The sequence below is a fragment of the Sinocyclocheilus rhinocerous genome, unplaced genomic scaffold (assembly GCF_001515625.1).
Source record: "Sinocyclocheilus rhinocerous isolate Xijiao unplaced genomic scaffold, SAMN03320098_v1.1 scaffold2018, whole genome shotgun sequence".
NCBI classification, from domain to species: domain Eukaryota; kingdom Metazoa; phylum Chordata; class Actinopteri; order Cypriniformes; family Cyprinidae; genus Sinocyclocheilus; species Sinocyclocheilus rhinocerous.
Genome location: NW_015658520.1, coordinates 34,113 through 52,697, shown reverse-complemented (window position 1 = coordinate 52,697; position 18,585 = coordinate 34,113). Strand labels below are relative to the sequence as shown.

Here is an 18,585-nt window from a genome sequence, read left to right as displayed (position 1 = left end):
CCTCGCCCATCTTGTCCCGCGCCGCACTCTGTTGCGTCTGGTCTTGCGGGAGAGCAGGTCTCTAATCCACTGGCACTTGACTCGACAGTGCCTGTGCTACATCCTTTTTAGGTCTCTAGATTATAAAACACTGCATTCTGTCAGCAATGTAACGCGGCAGTAACGTATAGAGACCTCGGCTTGTAACTATACTCTAATTACTATTTTTAACATTATAACGCGTTAAATTACTCCGTTACTAAAAAAGTAATCAAATTACAGTAACACGTTACTAAGTAATGCGTTACTGCCCAACACTGACAGCTACTGGCCTATGCGACATAAAATCAGCATGCAGAACTGATGCTGATTTTATGTTGCATAGGCCAGTAGCTGTGTAGGTTACTGTTCACGCTTCATCTTTTCTGTGGCCAGCCAGTCTCTACCTTTTCACACAGATCTTGCAACTTTCTCATCATAGAAGTCTCCGCCATCATCAACCTCTCTACTTACGATAGAGAGTGCATCAGCTATATGCATGTGCTTGTCTGGTATATATGCAATGTTCATGTCATACTTTTGTAGTTGTAGGGGCCTTGCACAGCTGTTTCTGCATGATGTTCTCAAGGGGCAAAGAGTATGGTGAGTAACTCTTTCTCTATTTGAGCATATCTTTGCTCAGTGTCAGTGAGTTCCACTGCCATACAGCATCCTTCCTCAGCAATTGTCTTAGAGGTGCTGTGAGTAAAGCTTCATTCAGAATGCACTGCGCTAAGTACTTAGTCATGCCGAGTAGACATTGCAGGCCTTGTTTATCCTCTGGGGGTGGCATGTCTGTGATCACATTCACTTTTGCCTCGTCAGGTCGCAGGCCATCTGGTGTAATGAGGTGTTCCATGTATTTCACAGTATAAACCTTGAACTGGATCTTATCACCATTAAATCTCACCTTGGCCGCTCTTGCTCTCTCCACGACCTTATCAAGGATTTCATCATGCTCCTGCTCTGATGAGGCAGCAATGATCATGTCATCAGCAATGTTGTGTACTCCTTGTATGTCACCAAAAGTCTCAGAGTTTTTCTGCTGAAACACCTCACTTGCTGACTTGATGCCGAATGGGAGTCTCAGAAAATTATATCTGCCCCATGGTGAGTTGAAAGTGCATAGTTTTGAGGACGGTTTATCCAACTTATTCTGCCAGTAACCATCTTTCTCATCGAGAATGGTGAAGATAGACTTTCCAGCCAGGTTACTACACACATCTTCAGGAGTGGGAATGGAATAGCGCTGGCGTTTTATAGCTTTGTTCAGGTCACAAGGGTCCAAGCATACACTCAGTGTACCATTCTTCTTTTCTGTGATAACGAGGCTGTTTACCCACTCTGTGGGCTCAGTTATAGGGGAAATAATACTTCTCAAGATCTTGAAGTGTTTCTTTCAGCTTGTCGTGAACAGACAGTGGAATATTTCTGCATCCATGGATCACAGGTGTGACTGTCGGGTCAACATGTATCACCTAGCCCAGTGAAGACTGATGGATACACCTTGACCAGCTCTTCTTTGGTTGACACAGACTTTTTTGCAAGCAGCTCAATCCTTTTCACACATGCTGCTCTGCCCAGGATAGGCATGTCTGATTGATCGAATACATAGAACTGTAATGTGGCTGTGGTTTTGTCGGTCTTGCATTTCAGTGACACAACGCCTTTTAGTGTGGAGCATGTTTCCCCGAATGCTTCTAACACCATTGATGTAGTCTGTGGCTTAACTGGACCAGGGATCTTATTTCTACGCCTCGGATGGTGGCTGTTGTGTACCACACACTGTCTTTTATGTGTTCCATCACATGCACTTGAGTGTGTATTAATGTGCCAATGTACATGGAATCTGTTTCACTCTTTATGCTATGCACTGTCTTTGCTCTGCTATTGTTGCGAATGACTGCCCTGGAAAAGTGGTTACTTTTGCAGCACTTATGACATACTGCTCCAAAGGCTGGGTTTTGGCGTGGCTCATGGCACTTTCCGCATCAGTTTCGTATTACTAGTTTCTTACTGCTCTTGTTTCTTGCACCTGGTATTCTCTGTTCTGTCGCTTTTTCTATAGCATCTACTTGAGAGTCTTGGACAACTGCGGCATTTTCACTTCCCCCACCTACAATCCCTGCTGTTACTGAGACTGGAACCCACGACCTTTGGGTTACAAGTCCAACTCTTTAACCATTAGACCACAATTGCCCCCAACCATCACCACTGAGCAAGAAACATACGCTCAGGTCCAGGATGCTCCTTGAGCTGAACACTGAAGCCCAGGTTGATCCTGGAAGACCGTAACTGTCATAAGTGCACTGGAAGTCAATTTGCATAAAATAATGAGCTTAACGCAGAAGAATCTAATGACATTTGATACATTTGCAGGTGACTGTTGGTTGCTGGCGGCTATTACATCTTTGACTCTGGAAAAAGAGATTCTGAAACGTGTAGTTCCACATGGACAGAGTTTTACAGAGAACTATGCTGGCATTTTTCACTTTCAGGTATAAACATACAGTGGGATCAAAAAGTCTGAGACCACATTGACGATCTGGGATTGAAAATCTAATTTAAGCTTGAAAGAAAAGTGACAATGTTTTAGGATTTAAAAAAAAAAAACTTAAATCTAAATAATTTAATTTAAATCAAAATTTAACTCAAATTGTTAGTTAATAAAATGTATAATTAAAAAACCATATAACATTAGAAAAAATGCTAAATTGATTATTTTCACTAGTGCTCTCAGACTTGTGGACCTCGTTTGAGTATTTATAACCTTATTATTCAAATAATAAATTAAAGGGATACTGTCAGACTGATTGGTGTTGTTCTCGTCTCTTCAGTTCTGGCAGTACGGTCAATGGATGGATGTTGTCATTGATGACCGGCTGCCTACCAGAGATGGGAAGCTGCTGTTTGTTCATTCAGCCGAGGGCTCTGAGTTCTGGAGTGCTCTGATGGAAAAGGCCTATGCAAAGTAAGTGTGTGTTTATTCACAAATGACCTGCTACTACTTTACCTGAACTATATTTCTGAACAATAAGATACTGAGTCATCTGAAACTGTTGGAAAACACTGTGCCAAACCACAAAACACACAATGTTCCTATAACATGTCACATATCCATGATATACCAACCAGTGGCGCTGATTTCTACTGTATTTTGAAGGTTAAATGGCTCATATGAAGCTCTGTCGGGAGGTTGGTCCACTGAGGGTTTTGAGGATTTCACAGGAGGCATCGCTGAGAACTATGAGCTGAACAAAGCTCCTCCGTACCTGTTTAAGCTCATGCAGAAAGCACTGACGCTGGGATCATTACTTGGCAGCTCCATTGATGTGAGTCCCATTCCACTTCTATTGGCTTTCTTTTCGCATCATTTTGAGCTTATATTTCTCCAAGGCAAGAAAAAAGTTGCATTTAAATACTTAGGCCCAATCCCAATTCTATTTTATACCCCTTCCCCTTCCCCTACCCCTCCGCCTACCCCTTCCCCTTGTCCCTTGAAACAGAGTGTCAAGGGGTAGGGGTGAAAATATTCCCCTAAGAATTGGGACACCACTACTATACGTCACACGTCATCATACGTCGTCTAGCTCCTACAATACACACACCTATACTGGTGTGCAAGAAACGCACATGCGCATACACGCAACTTTCATCTCTCTCTCGCATTGGCAATATTTGAGAAAAGGGTTTAGTGATTTCTAATTATTGGGGGGACTAGCCCCCCTCAATGTCTACGGTGGTTATCGCCCTGATCAGACATGAAAATATGTTGTGGTTATCGCCCTGATCAGACATGAAAATATGTTGTGGCACTATCGTGCAGTCTGTAATGATATGACGTTAGTAAACTTTAGCGATTTTTTGCAAACATTTCTTTGAGTAACATGACCATAAATATGAACTCACGATTGAATGTAACATAAAACAAATGATTACTTTTCGTTAAAATCTTTATTAATGCCAAAAATGCTTACATTTATGTGTCTTTTTGTTCGCTCGGGCAGCCATGTTGCCGCTGAAGCCGGTTTACGCTGAGATAATTCATACCCCTTCGTTTAAAGTGTGGTCCCGAAAAATCTTAGTTTGAAGGGCTGTCTGGCCCTTCCCCTACCCCTCCAACCAAAAGAGAATTGAGACACCCCTACCCCTTCACGTGAACGCGCGAAACGGAGGGGTAGGGCAAAGGGGAAGGGCTAAGGGGTAGAATTGGGATTGGGCCTTAGTAAGTCTTTAGATAAATATTTTTAGTGGATCTGTGGTCTTGTTAATGGGGTGGTTGATTATGATTTCACTTTTTAACTTTAGCGTGTAATATTGCTGTTAGAGCATAAACAACGTCTGCAAAGTTACAATGCTCAAAGTTTAATGCAAAGGGAGATATTTTCTTTTAAAGAAATTGCAAAGACAAATAGGGACACAGAACACAGGAAGAGAGCACAGAAACAATGGGGAAATAAATGTCAAAATAAGAGTGCAAAACAGGGGAACACAGGCTGGGACATGACAGATTTAAAATAACTGTTTTATATTTGAATATATTTTTAAATGTGATTTATTTCTGTGATCAAAGCTGAATTTTCAGCATCATTACTCCAGTCTTCCATGTCATATGATCCTTCAGAAATCATTCTAATATGAATATTTGCTGCTAAAGAGACATTTCTTACTAATAATAAATTAAAGGGATACTGTCAGACTGATTGGTGTTGTTCTCGTCTCTTCAGTTCTGTACGTACGGTCAATGGATGGATGTTGTCATTGATGACCGGCTGCCTACCAGAGATGGGAAGCTGCTGTTTGTTCATTCAGCCGAGGGCTCTGAGTTCTGGAGTGCTCTGATGGAAAAGGCCTATGCAAAGTAAGTGTGTGTTTATTCACAAATGACCTGCTACTACTTTACCTGAACTATATTTCTGAACAATAAGATACTGAGTCATCTGAAACTGTTGGAAAACACTGTGCCAAACCACAAAACACACAATGTTCCTATAACATGTCACATATCCATGATATACCAACCAGTGGCGCTGATTTCTACTGTATTTTGAAGGTTAAATGGCTCATATGAAGCTCTGTCGGGAGGTTGGTCCACTGAGGGTTTTGAGGATTTCACAGGAGGCATCGCTGAGAACTATGAGCTGAACAAAGCTCCTCCGTACCTGTTTAAGCTCATGCAGAAAGCACTGACGCTGGGATCATTACTTGGCAGCTCCATTGATGTGAGTCCCATTCCACTTCTATTGGCTTTCTTTTCGCATCATTTTGAGCTTATATTTCTCCAAGGCAAGAAAAAAGTTGCATTTAATAAAAATTTTTTTTTTTTTTTTTTTTTTGTGTTTTTCATAAATAGAAAGCTTAAAAGAACAGCATTTATTAGAAATCTTTTTTAAGATTATAAATGTCTTTTCGGTCACTTTAAAATAAATGTAACGCATCCTTGCTGAATGAAAGTGAAGTTAAACTGAATCTTGTTTTAATAACACATAGGACAAATTTGGCTATAATTTCTCAGTATATACAGTGGAAATCAAAATTAGGGAACAAACTACAATTTCCTAAATTTTAAGGTCACTGCTTAGTCCTATTTGAAGTTATGCAGCTACATGGCAGGGTAAATGCAAATGTTTATCAGAACCTCCTTCAGCAACATGCAGTTACTTCCCTGCAAGCATCTCCCAATCAGCCTGCAATTTTCATGCAGGGCAATGTCCCAGTCATACTGCAAAATGGGTAAAGCAGTATATTGAAGCTAAGAACATTGAAATTGTCACGGTATTCAGCTGGTGTGCCTTAGATGGCCACCAGAGGTCACTGTGTCTTTTGTTGAGCACATGGCTTGTTGTGTGTTTGTTGGTGCCATGTGTTCTTCTGTCTATTGTCTGTCCCTGCCCATCATGTTATTGTTTCAGTTGTTCAGTTCACCTCATTATTGTTTCAGTTGCCCATCATGTTATTGTTTCAGTTGTTCAGTTCACCTCATTGTTTCAGTTGCTCCACCTGTGTCTCCCTCGTTACCCTCCTCATTTGTCTCCCTATTTATTCTCCTTGTGTCTGCAGTCCTGTGCTGGTCCATTGTTTATATGTCAGATGTTTTGTGGTATGTGTTATTTATCTGCGTTGCTGATCCTGCCTTGCCTTGCTGTGTGGTGCCTTGTGCCTGGCCTGCCTGCCTGCCTGTTTTTCCTCCTCGGGGTACTTTGTGTTTGCTTTTTATTTTATTTTTACCATTAATAAAAGCCCATCGTCCTGCAGTTGAGTCCTCGCCTCATCCCTCTTCAGAACCATGACAGAAATAATGAAATGGCCGGCTAAGAGTCCCAACTATGGAAGAGACTGGAAGAAGAGTGGACCAAGATCACACCAGCGCAGTGCCCTGTGGCCGCAGATGTCCTGAAGTCACTGAAAGCGAGGACCTTGTCACTTTCTACTAATTTCTGACAGCTGTAACCCTGAGTTGTAATCTTATTTTGTGCTACAGTGGTTACTGTTCTTGTTACATGTCTGCATGTTTCATTGTGTTTTGAGTTTTGTCTTCCTTGCCTTGTGACCTGGTTTTCCTGAGTTGTCCGATTAGTTATCATGTTCATCTCTTGTCTGATTAATTTACTCATTAGTTCCCTTTGTTTTGTTCATGTTTATAAGCCCTCAGTTCTCCCTTAGTCTTGGTCCGTTCTTGTTTGTACATTGTGTACAAACAATATATATATATATATATATATACAACAGTTCGTTCTGGTTCTCAAATCTGATTGGTTGAGGACCGTGAGATATTGTACTGGTATCGCTACAGGAACGCCCTTTCACAATTTTGTATCACTCCGCTTGTTCTAGCCGGGTCTATGTTTTTTTTTTATTATTCACTGAGCTAATTGAGTGTCATGAATCCTGTCCATGGACTTCCGTTCAATCACCACCAGAGGTCACCCTTCCATCACAGTGACTCTCGCACAACACAAACTGTTGCATGTCATCCCGGACTACATATCCCATCAGCCATTTCACTGATTGCACACAGCACTGATTGCACACAGCTGTCATCGATCACACATTCACTATAAATACACTCTGTTCTGTGCAGTATTTCTCTTTGGAAGTTGTATTTTGATTTGTGTAAGTAGTTCGTGTGTGACACCTTGTGGTGAAAAATATTATTACACTACTAAATAGAACGCAACAGGAAGCACGTTAAACAGTAGAAGAAGATATTCGTTTTCTGTGATCTGCGTTTTGGATGTACGTCATTGTTTGCGGTCTAATCCTTGGAGTAGATACGATCGTTTCTTTAAGTTTTACAGTAAAGTAAAGTGTGCATCACATAAGCACAATGAAGAAAGCGTGATGGAGCTTTATTTCTGTTAGCTATCTGTCAACACATGGTTCAGAACACCATTGCCAGGGCAGAATAGCTATATATCGGCCTGTTTTATTTATTGGATTGATACTGATAACATTAAAAAGTAACATTTAATGGCCAATACAACAGCTGATATGCATTATCCCTAATGAAAATACATAAAATAATATAACAAAAATAAAATAATAAACAATTATTTTGCTGTCATGTAGGAAATACAGGTTCATTCCTGATCTTCTAATGCTTTTTATCATTAAAAAAGTCCAAATGTCAAAAGTTAAAAAGAAAAAAAATCATATATTATTATACTAATCATATAATATAATGATTGAGCAGATTACCAGTTCGCGTGAGTCGGAGGCGGTGACGAGTCTGAAGCTGGTGAAGGGTCATGCCTACTCCATCACAGGTGCAGAGGAGGTCAGAAACCAGCACTGACACAAAAATATGGATTTTATAGGAAAAACTCCAAAGAGCTCTAATGACTGTCACCTTATTGTACCTACAGGTTCATTCCTACGGCCGTCTGGTTCAGCTGGTGCGTATCAGGAACCCATGGGGTCAGGTGGAGTGGACAGGCCCTTGGAGTGACAAGTGAGTTTCCCTAAACAGATCTTACTCTTTCAACATCAGTCCTGAGAGTCCTGTCAAATATTTCCAATGTCTTTTTCAGTTCCAAAGAGTGGAACAGCGTCCAACCAGAGGAGAAAGCTAAATTGGTTCATTCAGCTGAAGATGGAGAGTTCTGGTAAGAGAACTTGAGCTTGTAACCCTCAACAATAACGTAACAAATATGTTGACAAATACTGACAAATCTTCCTCGTCCTGTCAGGATGGCGTATTCAGACTTCATACAGCAATTCTCGAAGTTGGAGATCTGTAATCTGACTCCAGACACTCTTTCAAGCGAAGATGTGAGCCGCTGGAACTACAACAAGTTAGAAGGCGACTGGAGGGTGGGATCCACCGCAGGGGGCTGCAGGAACAACCCAGGTAAATCAAACCAACCACGATGTGCTTGAAACTAAAAACTGTTGTTTGATCCACCATCTGACCGTTTGGTTCATCCTCTCCAGCAACATTCTGCTCAAACCCTCAGTTTGTGATCAAGCTGGAGGAAGAAGATGATGATCCTCTTGATGGAGAGGACGGCTGCACGATCCTAGTGGGTCTGATGCAGAAAGAGAGTCGTAAAGACAAGCGGTTTGGACGAGACCTGAACACCATTGGCTTCACTATCTATAAGGTAAATGGTTATGTACAATCAGTAATTATAACATGGGAGGCGTGGCAACAGAGTTGAGGATCCAAATGCAGCTTTATTTAAAGAGTGGTCAAAACAGGCAGGGTCAAAAACAAGGCAAACAGGTATAATCCAGGACAGACTAAAGAGTAATCCAATAATCAGGCAATGGTCAGGGCAGGCAGCAGACAATCAAAAACAGGTTAAACAGTCCAAGGTCAAAAAACAAGCAAGGCAAGGAACACAGAGAACAAGAAGACAATACTGGCGATACAATAATCAACAATGTGAGTGTGGATGAGTGCAACCTTTATAGTGTGACTGATGGGCAACAGGTGTGAATGTGTGATTGGTTTCTGGGTGAGGGATCGTGGGAAATGAAGTCCGGAGAAAACAAAGACAATACAGAGATGTTTTTCACATTAATTTTCTCCAATTTCTCCAAGGATTCAAAAAAAAAAAAAAAAGCCAAAAAAGCGTCATGAACTAAAGCAACATTCTCCAAGATGAATCACAATATTTCAAACTTTGATTTGAAGCAATTCTCTTGAGGATTCATGATTAGTGTAATTCTTCATCTGGAGTTTGGCTAAAGATTTTTTCTTAAAATTAAGTTGAAATATTGATTAATAGCCTCTGAGCTCATAGTAAATCTGTCTTGAAATGTTAATAATAATAATAATACAAATTCTGTGGAGAAAATTAATGTGATTTTACATCCAGAATGCAACTGTTTTTTAAATACACTTTTCCTTTGACATACCTATCAACTTTACAACTAATTAGGGCCCGAGCACCGATGGTGTGAGGACCCTATTGGAATTGCTCCGTTTCTTATTCTTCTTCTTCTTCTTCTTCTTCTTCTCCAAAGTGAATCGCATTTTTGAGGGCCTAAACATTCTCCAAAACTCATGAAACTTTACACACGCGTCAGAACTGGCGAAAATTTACATCTGATATGGGTTTCAGAAGTGGGTGTGGCAAAACGGCTCGATAGCGCCACCTGTAAAATTTCAACGGAGTGCCCCTCGAGCTATGTTTTACGTACATGTACGAAAATCGGCACACATGCGTAACACACCATTACCTACAAAAAAGTCTCTTGGTACAAAATCCAAAACCCAACAGGATGTACGTTATTCTGAATTTACTGTACAATTTTTGTGCAGTTTTTGACATTTCCAGGCCTCGTACTTTGACGAACTCCTCCTACAGTTTTAATCGGATCATCTTCAAATTTGGTGAGGGTCATCATAAGGCCTTTGTGACGTTAAATTGCGAAGATTTTGAGTTTTCATCAAGGGGCGTGTCCCTGGCAGCCTGACAAAATTTGATGTTTCGCCATGAAACAGGAAGTTGCTGTACAGTTATAGTCATAGCGCCACCAGCTGGCAGCAGGAAGTTTGGCGCATATAAATGACTTTGACATATTCCTCTTATATTTACCACTTTAAATGCATATTGCCCACTCTTTGCTCTTTTCCAAAAGCCACCGGGTGGCGGTGAGCCCGGGTGCGAGGGCCCTTTCATCGCTGCTTGCAGCTTTAATTAACATTTGTTTTTGTGGTGATTATAAATTATATGTGAACACTGAATAATATAATTTTTTTTTGGTGTTTTTCAGGTTCCAAATGAGGTGTGTATGACATCTGAATGGTTTGTACATAAGAGTAGTTAGACATCACCAATGGTCATGTCTTTTTGTTCTTTCGTTTTAACGATGCTAAGGAATCCCTAAAGGGACAAAAAAAGAAATTAATTAATTTAAAAAAAATTAGTTGGGAAGGGAAATTATTGATGTCAACCTATTCTATGCCAATATATTGTAGTGTGGAAACCGAATGTTAAATCTAACAAAATGTTGTGCTACTGGACTTCTAGGGTCGTGCAGCCTAATGGCACTTCGATGTTCCGCATTTTGAGTTGTCTGCTAGTTTTTAGAGTCCACACGGGCAGCGCAGCATATAAATAACATTAGAGGTCTAACAAGAAATTGTTCCTCTGATCTTAAAAGATTTTCCTGTACAGGGATGCTTAAAAGATGTGTTTTGTAAGAAAATTACATTGTTGACAACCTCCACACTTTTAGTTACCTGAAGGAATATTACTCAAAAAATGTGTTGGCTGAGAAACATAAATCAGCTCTGACCAGCATATTACGTAAGTTTGGAGGTCTCTTACCTCCTGAGGTGGTTTAGCGAAAATCATTTGCAAAATAGGATCAATGTCAACAATGTACCAATGTTTCTGAATTATGGCTTCGATATCTTTAGTGGAGAATACTGGATAAAACAACTGTTTGGTCTTTAAGGCTTTAGAAGACCCCCAAACTTATGTAATATGCTGGTCAGGGCTGATTTATCTGTTTCTTAGCAGCCAACACATTTTATGAGTACATGCTGCCCGTGTGGACTCTGTTACGTGGGTAAAACTAGCAGACAACTCAAAATGCAGATTGCTGAACATCGAAGTGCCATTAGGCTGCATGACCCTAGAAGTCCAGTAGCACAACATTTTGTTAGATTTAAACATTCGGTTTCCACACTACAATATATTGGCATTGAAGCTGTCAAAGTACCCCGTAGAGGGGGTGACATCAATAATTTGCTTTTAAAACATGAAGCCTATATTGGATTTATACTTATACCTATATATATATATATATATATATATACTTTTGGATTTATACTCACCTAATGAATGGTCTTAATGAAGAGTTTGATATTCATGCATTTCTGCATTAATGATACTGATTGTATTTGCATGTTCACGTTTGATTTTTTCTAGTCAGGTGTTTGTTAGATTGTTGTGATTTGTTCATTGGTATTTTATGTTTTCACTTTTAAGTTATGTATTGTGTTGCCTGAGTGTTGAGTTGTTGTTTGTGTGTGCGTGTGTCATGTGATTTCCTGGCCAATGGGCTGAAGGTCCAAACTGCAGTTTCAGTGCAGCTTCAAAGGGCTCTACATGATCCCAGCTGACGAATAGGGGTCTTATATGGTGAAACGATTGGTCATTTTCTAAAAAAAAATAAAAATGTTGGCCACCATTGAAGTCCATTATATGGAGAAGAATCCTGGAATGTTTTCCTCGAAAAAATTTAATTTCTTTGCGACTGAAGACAGAAAGACATGAATATCTTGGATGACATGAGGGTGAGTAAATTATCAGGAAATTTTTATTCTGGAAGTGAACTAATCCTTTAAGGGCTCATCAGTATGTTCATTGTCTGATGAAGAGCCATACGGCTCAAAACGTCACCTGGGGTGAGAACATGAAACAAACATTTTTGCATTTTTGGAGCTGTGGTGTGCCAACTTTTATTTCTTTTTCTTTATTACAATAGTTGAGCAACCCTCATTGAGGTTTTTGTTTCCCGTCAGATGTGCGCATTTTTTTAAATAGTTTGAAGAAAAATTATTGCAAAACCTTGGTGCAAAGTTTCTCTGGGGAATGCAAATGTTTTCCATCCTCATGTCCCCTTGGGGCCTCCGTACGGTACATTTATACGATGCATTTATTAAACAACCTTTGCAAGTTTTCAGATGCCATTTCATCCATCTGTGTTTGTGTTGCAGTTCAGGGGACGCAATAACGTTCATCTCGGTCCTGACATACTGCTGCGTCAGCAGTCCATTGCAGGGAACAACACCTTCACACACACACACTCACACACACACACACACACACACACACACAAATATACATACATATGTTATGTATGTACTGTATATACACATACATAAAGAAAAGAAAGTGCCTTGAAATTGAAATTCTGTGTTTATCATTCTCACAAGGTTTTTTTTTTCACACAGGAACTGATGTGAAGACGGATGGATTTAGTATGGAAACCTGTCGCCACATTATCAGTCTGCTAGATGTATCCTTACCTCACTGGATCATATGAATGGAATCTATATGGATTAATGCAGAGATTCACAAACTTTTTTGTCAGCAGGACCCATTTGACCTTAAACACTTACTTGAAGTCCCCTGAGAGTTAATATTTCACTAATTTAATAATACGTTCGCATGTTCACAGTTCTCTGATGTTGGATTACTATATATATATATTTTTTGTATCTTATATAAACAAATATATATAAATATACAAAATATATAAATATATTTTTATAATATAATATAATATAATAAATTGTGCACACACACACTCACACACACACACACACACACACACACACAAATATACATACATATGTTATGTATGTACTGTATATACACATACATAAAGAAAAGAAAGTGCCTTGAAATTGAAATTCTGTGTTTATCATTCTCACAAGGTTTTTTTTTTCACACAGGAACTGATGTGAAGACGGATGGATTTAGTATGGAAACCTGTCGCCACATTATCAGTCTGCTAGATGTATCCTTACCTCACTGGATCATATGAATGGAATCTATATGGATTAATGCAGAGATTCACAAACTTTTTTGTCAGCAGGACCCATTTGACCTTAAACACTTACTTGAAGTCCCCTGAGAGTTAATATTTCACTAATTTAATAATACGTTCGCATGTTCACAGTTCTCTGATGTTGGATTACTATATATATATATTTTTTGTATCTTATATAAACAAATATATATAAATATACAAAATATATAAATATATTTTTATAATATAATATAATATAATAAATTGTGTATTAATATTCTCAACAGAGTCCTTTCATTGTACAAGCACAGCAACCAAATTAATGATCATAACCCTGTTATAACCCTTGACCTCAGTCCAGAGAGACGGCAGCGGCAAACTTGGCCTTGTGGAGTTTCACATACTGTGGATAAAGATCCAGAAATATTTGGTATAACATATATTTTGGTGTAAATTAAAGATGAAAAATGTGTAATATCAGCCGATAACCGATATGGTACAGATCTACTGTGCATCCCTACCACAGAGAAACATCTTTGTGGGCACTAAAGTTCAGATAAATTCTTCATTGTATTTAGTGATGTTAATTACTTAATGTGGATGTTCTGTCATACCTCACCAGGAGGTTTTTAAGAAACATGATGCAGACAACTCAGGCACTATGAGTTCCCATGAGATGAGAGATGCCGTGAAAGAAGCAGGTAATGAGTCGATGGTTAAATATCTAAACATTGAGGACAATATAGTCATTAATTTCTTCTAAAAGTGGTCTTAATAAAGAGTTCATTAATGGATGTATTTGCTTTTCTTCACAGGATTCCAGCTGAACAATGACGTACTTCAGGTGATAATCTCACATTATGCCAATCAGCAGTACGCCATTGACTTTGATTGCTTCGTTGGCTGCCTGATTCACCTGGAAATGCTCTTCAGTAAGTTTTGCTGAAGATTATCCAGTTAAATTTTTTTAATTACCATGAATAAACTATAAACAGGAATTATGACAATGGTTTACTGTAACGTTTTCATCTGTGCTCTACACAGACATGTTTAAAATGCTGGATAAGAAGAACAGTGGGAAAATCGAGCTGGATATCCTGCAGGTGATGCACAAGTGTGAACGTGGATTAAAATCGTTGTATCCTCTCAATGTAGTGCTATCATTTACAGATGTGTTGTTTTGTGTTTTGCAGTGGCTCTGCTTGGCGCTCAATTGAAAATCCACTCACCATAACTGCATCAGAAATCAGTTCATTTCCTGCAATTGAACTGAAGAGGATGCAGCAGACCTGGAATACCCAAGAGTAACATCGGAGTAAAATCAACCAAAGATGGGTATTATCTAAACTTGGAATTGCTCACAAAATGTAATTTGTTTATGGTGCTCAACTGCTGAAAAATTTGCTATAATAAAGACGACTAAATCACATTTTTCATATTTGCAAATTTTGATTATTTTATGTCCCTTTTACAAATAGTTACCATAGTAATAGCATAGTACATTGTTTCTACCGTAAAAATAATGAATTAACATTGAATCATAACCACCACTCACTATATTGGAGTGTGTAAATTCATGGCTTCATTAATCTCAACTTATATTCTTCTAATAAGACCAGAAAAAAATCATTAATGCCTTAACAACTTCCATCTGAGAATTATTTACTCCTAAAATATCTTTAATATCCTATTTCCTTCCTAATTTGATGATGCATTCTTTAAGTTTTTTCCTTTCTTCCTTATATTTCCTACAGATGTGTAGAGCATGCTCTACATTTTCTTTGCATTTACGAACCTCACATTTATCAATATTCACTTTATTCATAAGAAATAATGTTTTATTAACTCTCGTGTGTCCTAACTGTAAGGATCCTCAAATGCAAACTCTGTGTGTTTTGCTTCAAGAGAGCAAACATACATTTGTGTTGTGTTTTTTAAGATGAAGAAAATTGCTTGCCAACCAGGCTCTAATCTCACCTAAGCACTGAACAAGTCCATCAAAGGATTGAGAGCCATTTTGATCTATTGGAATGTATAACTGGGTTTATTAGAATGTCATCTTTAGTTGTTTATTAATACTCTGTAACGCTGCTGAATCTGAATAAAATACAACTTTGTCTGGTTTGACTTCCTGCACCCATTGTAAACCCAGAGATATTACATCTAGCTCTGCTGTGTATAGCTACATTATTGGACATTCTTTTACTAATGTTTACTTTGAATTCTGGGATAGCAATGCCCACAACATTATGTCTATTTCCTGAATTTCTAAATATCCATAATAGTTCTTATTTACATATTCTTGTACCAACCTACAGTACATATATAGACAAAGACAATGGGAACATAAAGGCTATTTATACACAGAGACTTATGACTAACAAGAAACACATGTGAACAATCAAGACTACCAATGAGAATACAGAACAGAGAACCACATGACCAAAACAACCAATGAGAACATAACACATAAACAGGGAAAGCACATGACACATTCATAATGAGGAGCAAGGGAACCACACAACATGAACAGAAAACATAACCATGACTAAACTTCAACATAAAACAAGCAAACATGGCACCATAAAACGTCTAAAGAAGAAGAAAAGGAAAACATGGGCATGAAACAAAACCAAAAACAGGCATGACAGTATAGTAGTACAATGGTACTTTCTTCTCATTAGTGCCTTTAAACAGTTTAATTGACTACTAAAACAGCTCTCGTCACAAAATGTTTTTCATCTACTATAGTAGGGAAGTATGCGATTTCGGATGCCGCCTAAATCATTTGAACAGTCTACTCAGGCTCTGAATCGTCTGGAGCAGTTTCTCAGTAAAAGAGTAACAGGATCATTTATAACACATTGTGCATTTGGTAATTTCTATGTAGCATTGTAGATATGAACATATAAGCATTAGCATATGATTTCATAATGCCATCACAGTAGCATTTGGAAAGTTAATTTTTAAAACTTTTAGTTCTGTGTCATAATTAGTCTTATAGAGCCTAAAGCTTTTTGTTCTGTTCAACAGGAACAAGAGGCCTATTAGTCACATTATTAACATTAACTGCCAGGAAAAATAATATATAAACAATTCAGTTCTTTTAAAATGCTATGTTTAAGTGCTTTTTTGTTTTTAGTTTGTTCAAAAGATTTAAGTATTCTTACCCCTTCATTTTTATTTTATTTTTTTCAAATTTTGTTTGTTGTTATGTTATGGTGTTAAAATCCATACACCATAATGAAAAAGCAAAAAAACAGATTTGTGACAACAATCTGCATTTGGCAATTATCATGGACATCACGTTGTTTAGACATTTGAAGAGTGGATAATTTTATTCAGTTTGAGTTAATAATAACCACACTGGAGAATGAGCACTAGGTTAAAATCATCCAACCCTTATTCAAGGAATTACATTGTGTGTGTTTGCTTGTCATGTTCACAATGAACTTAATTAATTGTTCAAGCTTTGTAGAATTAATAATTGGCTTCACCAGAGTTCCAAGTAATGTGCATTATGCTATAGCATTTGTTTACCAAATAGTGAGTAAAGTAACACATAAATTAACACCATCATTATACATCCAAGAAACAAATCAATTCAGTGGAATCCAGTTTTACTCCTTTTTTCAGTCAGTTCACACCAAAAATAAAACATTCAGGTGTAAATGCACTTATGCCACTTTAAAACCAACATTTTTGTAGTTACAGCCTATTTGTTGTTGCTTACAAATTATATTGGTGGCTTAAATACAGAGATCTGTGATTCAGTGTGTGAAATGAACAGGATCTTCAGTTTTAGTCAAACCAGGAGGATTAACAAAGAATCTCAACATTTGTTTCGTGCAGGTGGATGAATGTTTTTAATCTTTTACCTAGAACGTATAGTGGTCTGACCATGACAAATCATTACAAAACTTACATACATGCATACATACACACACACACACACACATATATATGTGTGTGTGTGTGTGTGAGTAGCAGTGCGATATCAGCACGGCTCTGTGCCGATATACAGCCATATCGCATGGCTACGAGTGTGATATTGCATTTATACAACAGTTGAAGGCACGTGTGTGTAAATACATAAGAAACAACAACTGAGTGTCTTTAAAAACCCTCTTGTGCAGAAATACTTCCTCAGTTTGCAGTTTAACAGCTGAGTTCAAGCTGCCGTTAATTCGAGAATGTCACTTTAGAACTATAACGACGGAACGTTAATAGGCTAATGTTGACAGAACACACTGGTGCCGTATTTAGTATTATACTACACAATAAACAGGCATTTAAACCACTATTTAGGTTTCAAAGAATATTATTTATTACATAAGCCTACTTTTATCACACAGAACTTACGAATGGTTGGCAATATGGCGCTGCGGCAAAACAGCGACATCAATCACATTAAAAATTCATAAAGGTAAAGTAAATCAGCTAATTGTGCACATATGACCATTCGTGCAGCCACGTTCATTCTGACAATGACATTTTCTCTTAACGGTGCAGATGAAGCTCAATACGGGATTAACTGTACTACATCGCCATCTGATGGATATATAGGGGGGTTCAACAAAACCGTGGATTTCTAATCGGTTAGATGTAGCAGCACCTTTCATGCGTTTTGATCAATATTAATAAAATTACATGTCATTTAAGCATTTGTTTCATCACTTGAGCAACGAAATACGCTTTTTGTTTGTTCGTCTCTATGGAACTACTCGATAGACCATGGAAATAAAATTTGTATTTCCTTTTTTTTTGTTGGAGCCAACGTCCCAATAAGGAAATGGAAATTGTTAAGTTAATGTTTCCGCTATGAAAAAAAGTTAACACTGTACAAACAAAAAAAACACAATAGAAAGAAAAAAATTGTTACAATGTACAAAACATAACAGAAATTCCAGCTCGCAATTATGATTATTATTACATTTGATGATGCAATTTAAGCATGTGAAATTTGTTAAAAACGGTGGTTTTGAGTTTGAATAAAGCATACACTACATGCCCATGTAGCCTATATGCACACCACTTTCTAATTAATGACTTTGCTAGGTTCCTTAATCCCAAATTGAGGCCAAATCTTAATGCTACGGTATACAGTGTCATTTTAAAGACTGTGACAATTGTTTAAGGAGAGCCGTTTCCTGCTCCTCGACAGACTTGACAGACCTCCATGAAGCCCAGACCTGAATCCCACCTTTAGGATGAACTGTAAGCAGAAGCTGTTAGGAAGGACTGTGCCATGTTAATGTCTGTGGTTTTGAATTTGTTTGTTAAACCAGCACACATGGGTGTGGTGTTTGAGAATGTCTGGCCATGCAGTGTAGATCAAAACGTACTTTCATCATGTTTTGCTATTGCTGTGTATATAGGCCTACAATATGCTTTAGTGTATTGTGTATTCATTTTGCATCACAGAGTTATTTGATGTTAAACCAATGTAAAAGCAACACCTGTCCCTGTGCGCTGACAGGTGGGTGTGACTCCACCCCTCACTGCTTTACCATACAGCAGCTCTCACTTTAAAACCAGCATCAGTCTCACACAAACACACACTACACAAGC

At 38.2% G+C, this 18,585-nt stretch overlaps 1 protein-coding gene across 1 annotated transcript in view; it reads left to right on the top strand.

The window, feature by feature from the left end:
- LOC107722658 (calpain-2 catalytic subunit-like) overlaps nt 1-14,231 on the top strand; it is a 25,446-nt gene extending 11,215 nt beyond the window's left edge. Inside the window, exons 3-18 of the mRNA XM_016531116.1 lie at nt 2,398-2,516; nt 2,856-2,989; nt 3,182-3,350; nt 7,709-7,795; nt 7,884-7,969; nt 8,049-8,123; nt 8,208-8,368; nt 8,452-8,621; nt 10,243-10,254; nt 12,197-12,278; nt 12,938-13,002; nt 13,376-13,444; nt 13,637-13,715; nt 13,830-13,946; nt 14,059-14,117; nt 14,208-14,231. Coding sequence (XP_016386602.1) covers nt 2,398-2,516; nt 2,856-2,989; nt 3,182-3,350; nt 7,709-7,795; nt 7,884-7,969; nt 8,049-8,123; nt 8,208-8,368; nt 8,452-8,621; nt 10,243-10,254; nt 12,197-12,278; nt 12,938-13,002; nt 13,376-13,444; nt 13,637-13,715; nt 13,830-13,946; nt 14,059-14,117; nt 14,208-14,231 — 1,508 coding nt within the window. The remainder of the gene's footprint in view (nt 1-2,397; nt 2,517-2,855; nt 2,990-3,181; nt 3,351-7,708; nt 7,796-7,883; nt 7,970-8,048; nt 8,124-8,207; nt 8,369-8,451; nt 8,622-10,242; nt 10,255-12,196; nt 12,279-12,937; nt 13,003-13,375; nt 13,445-13,636; nt 13,716-13,829; nt 13,947-14,058; nt 14,118-14,207) is intronic.
- Nucleotides 14,232-18,585: the final 4,354 nt, after the last annotated feature.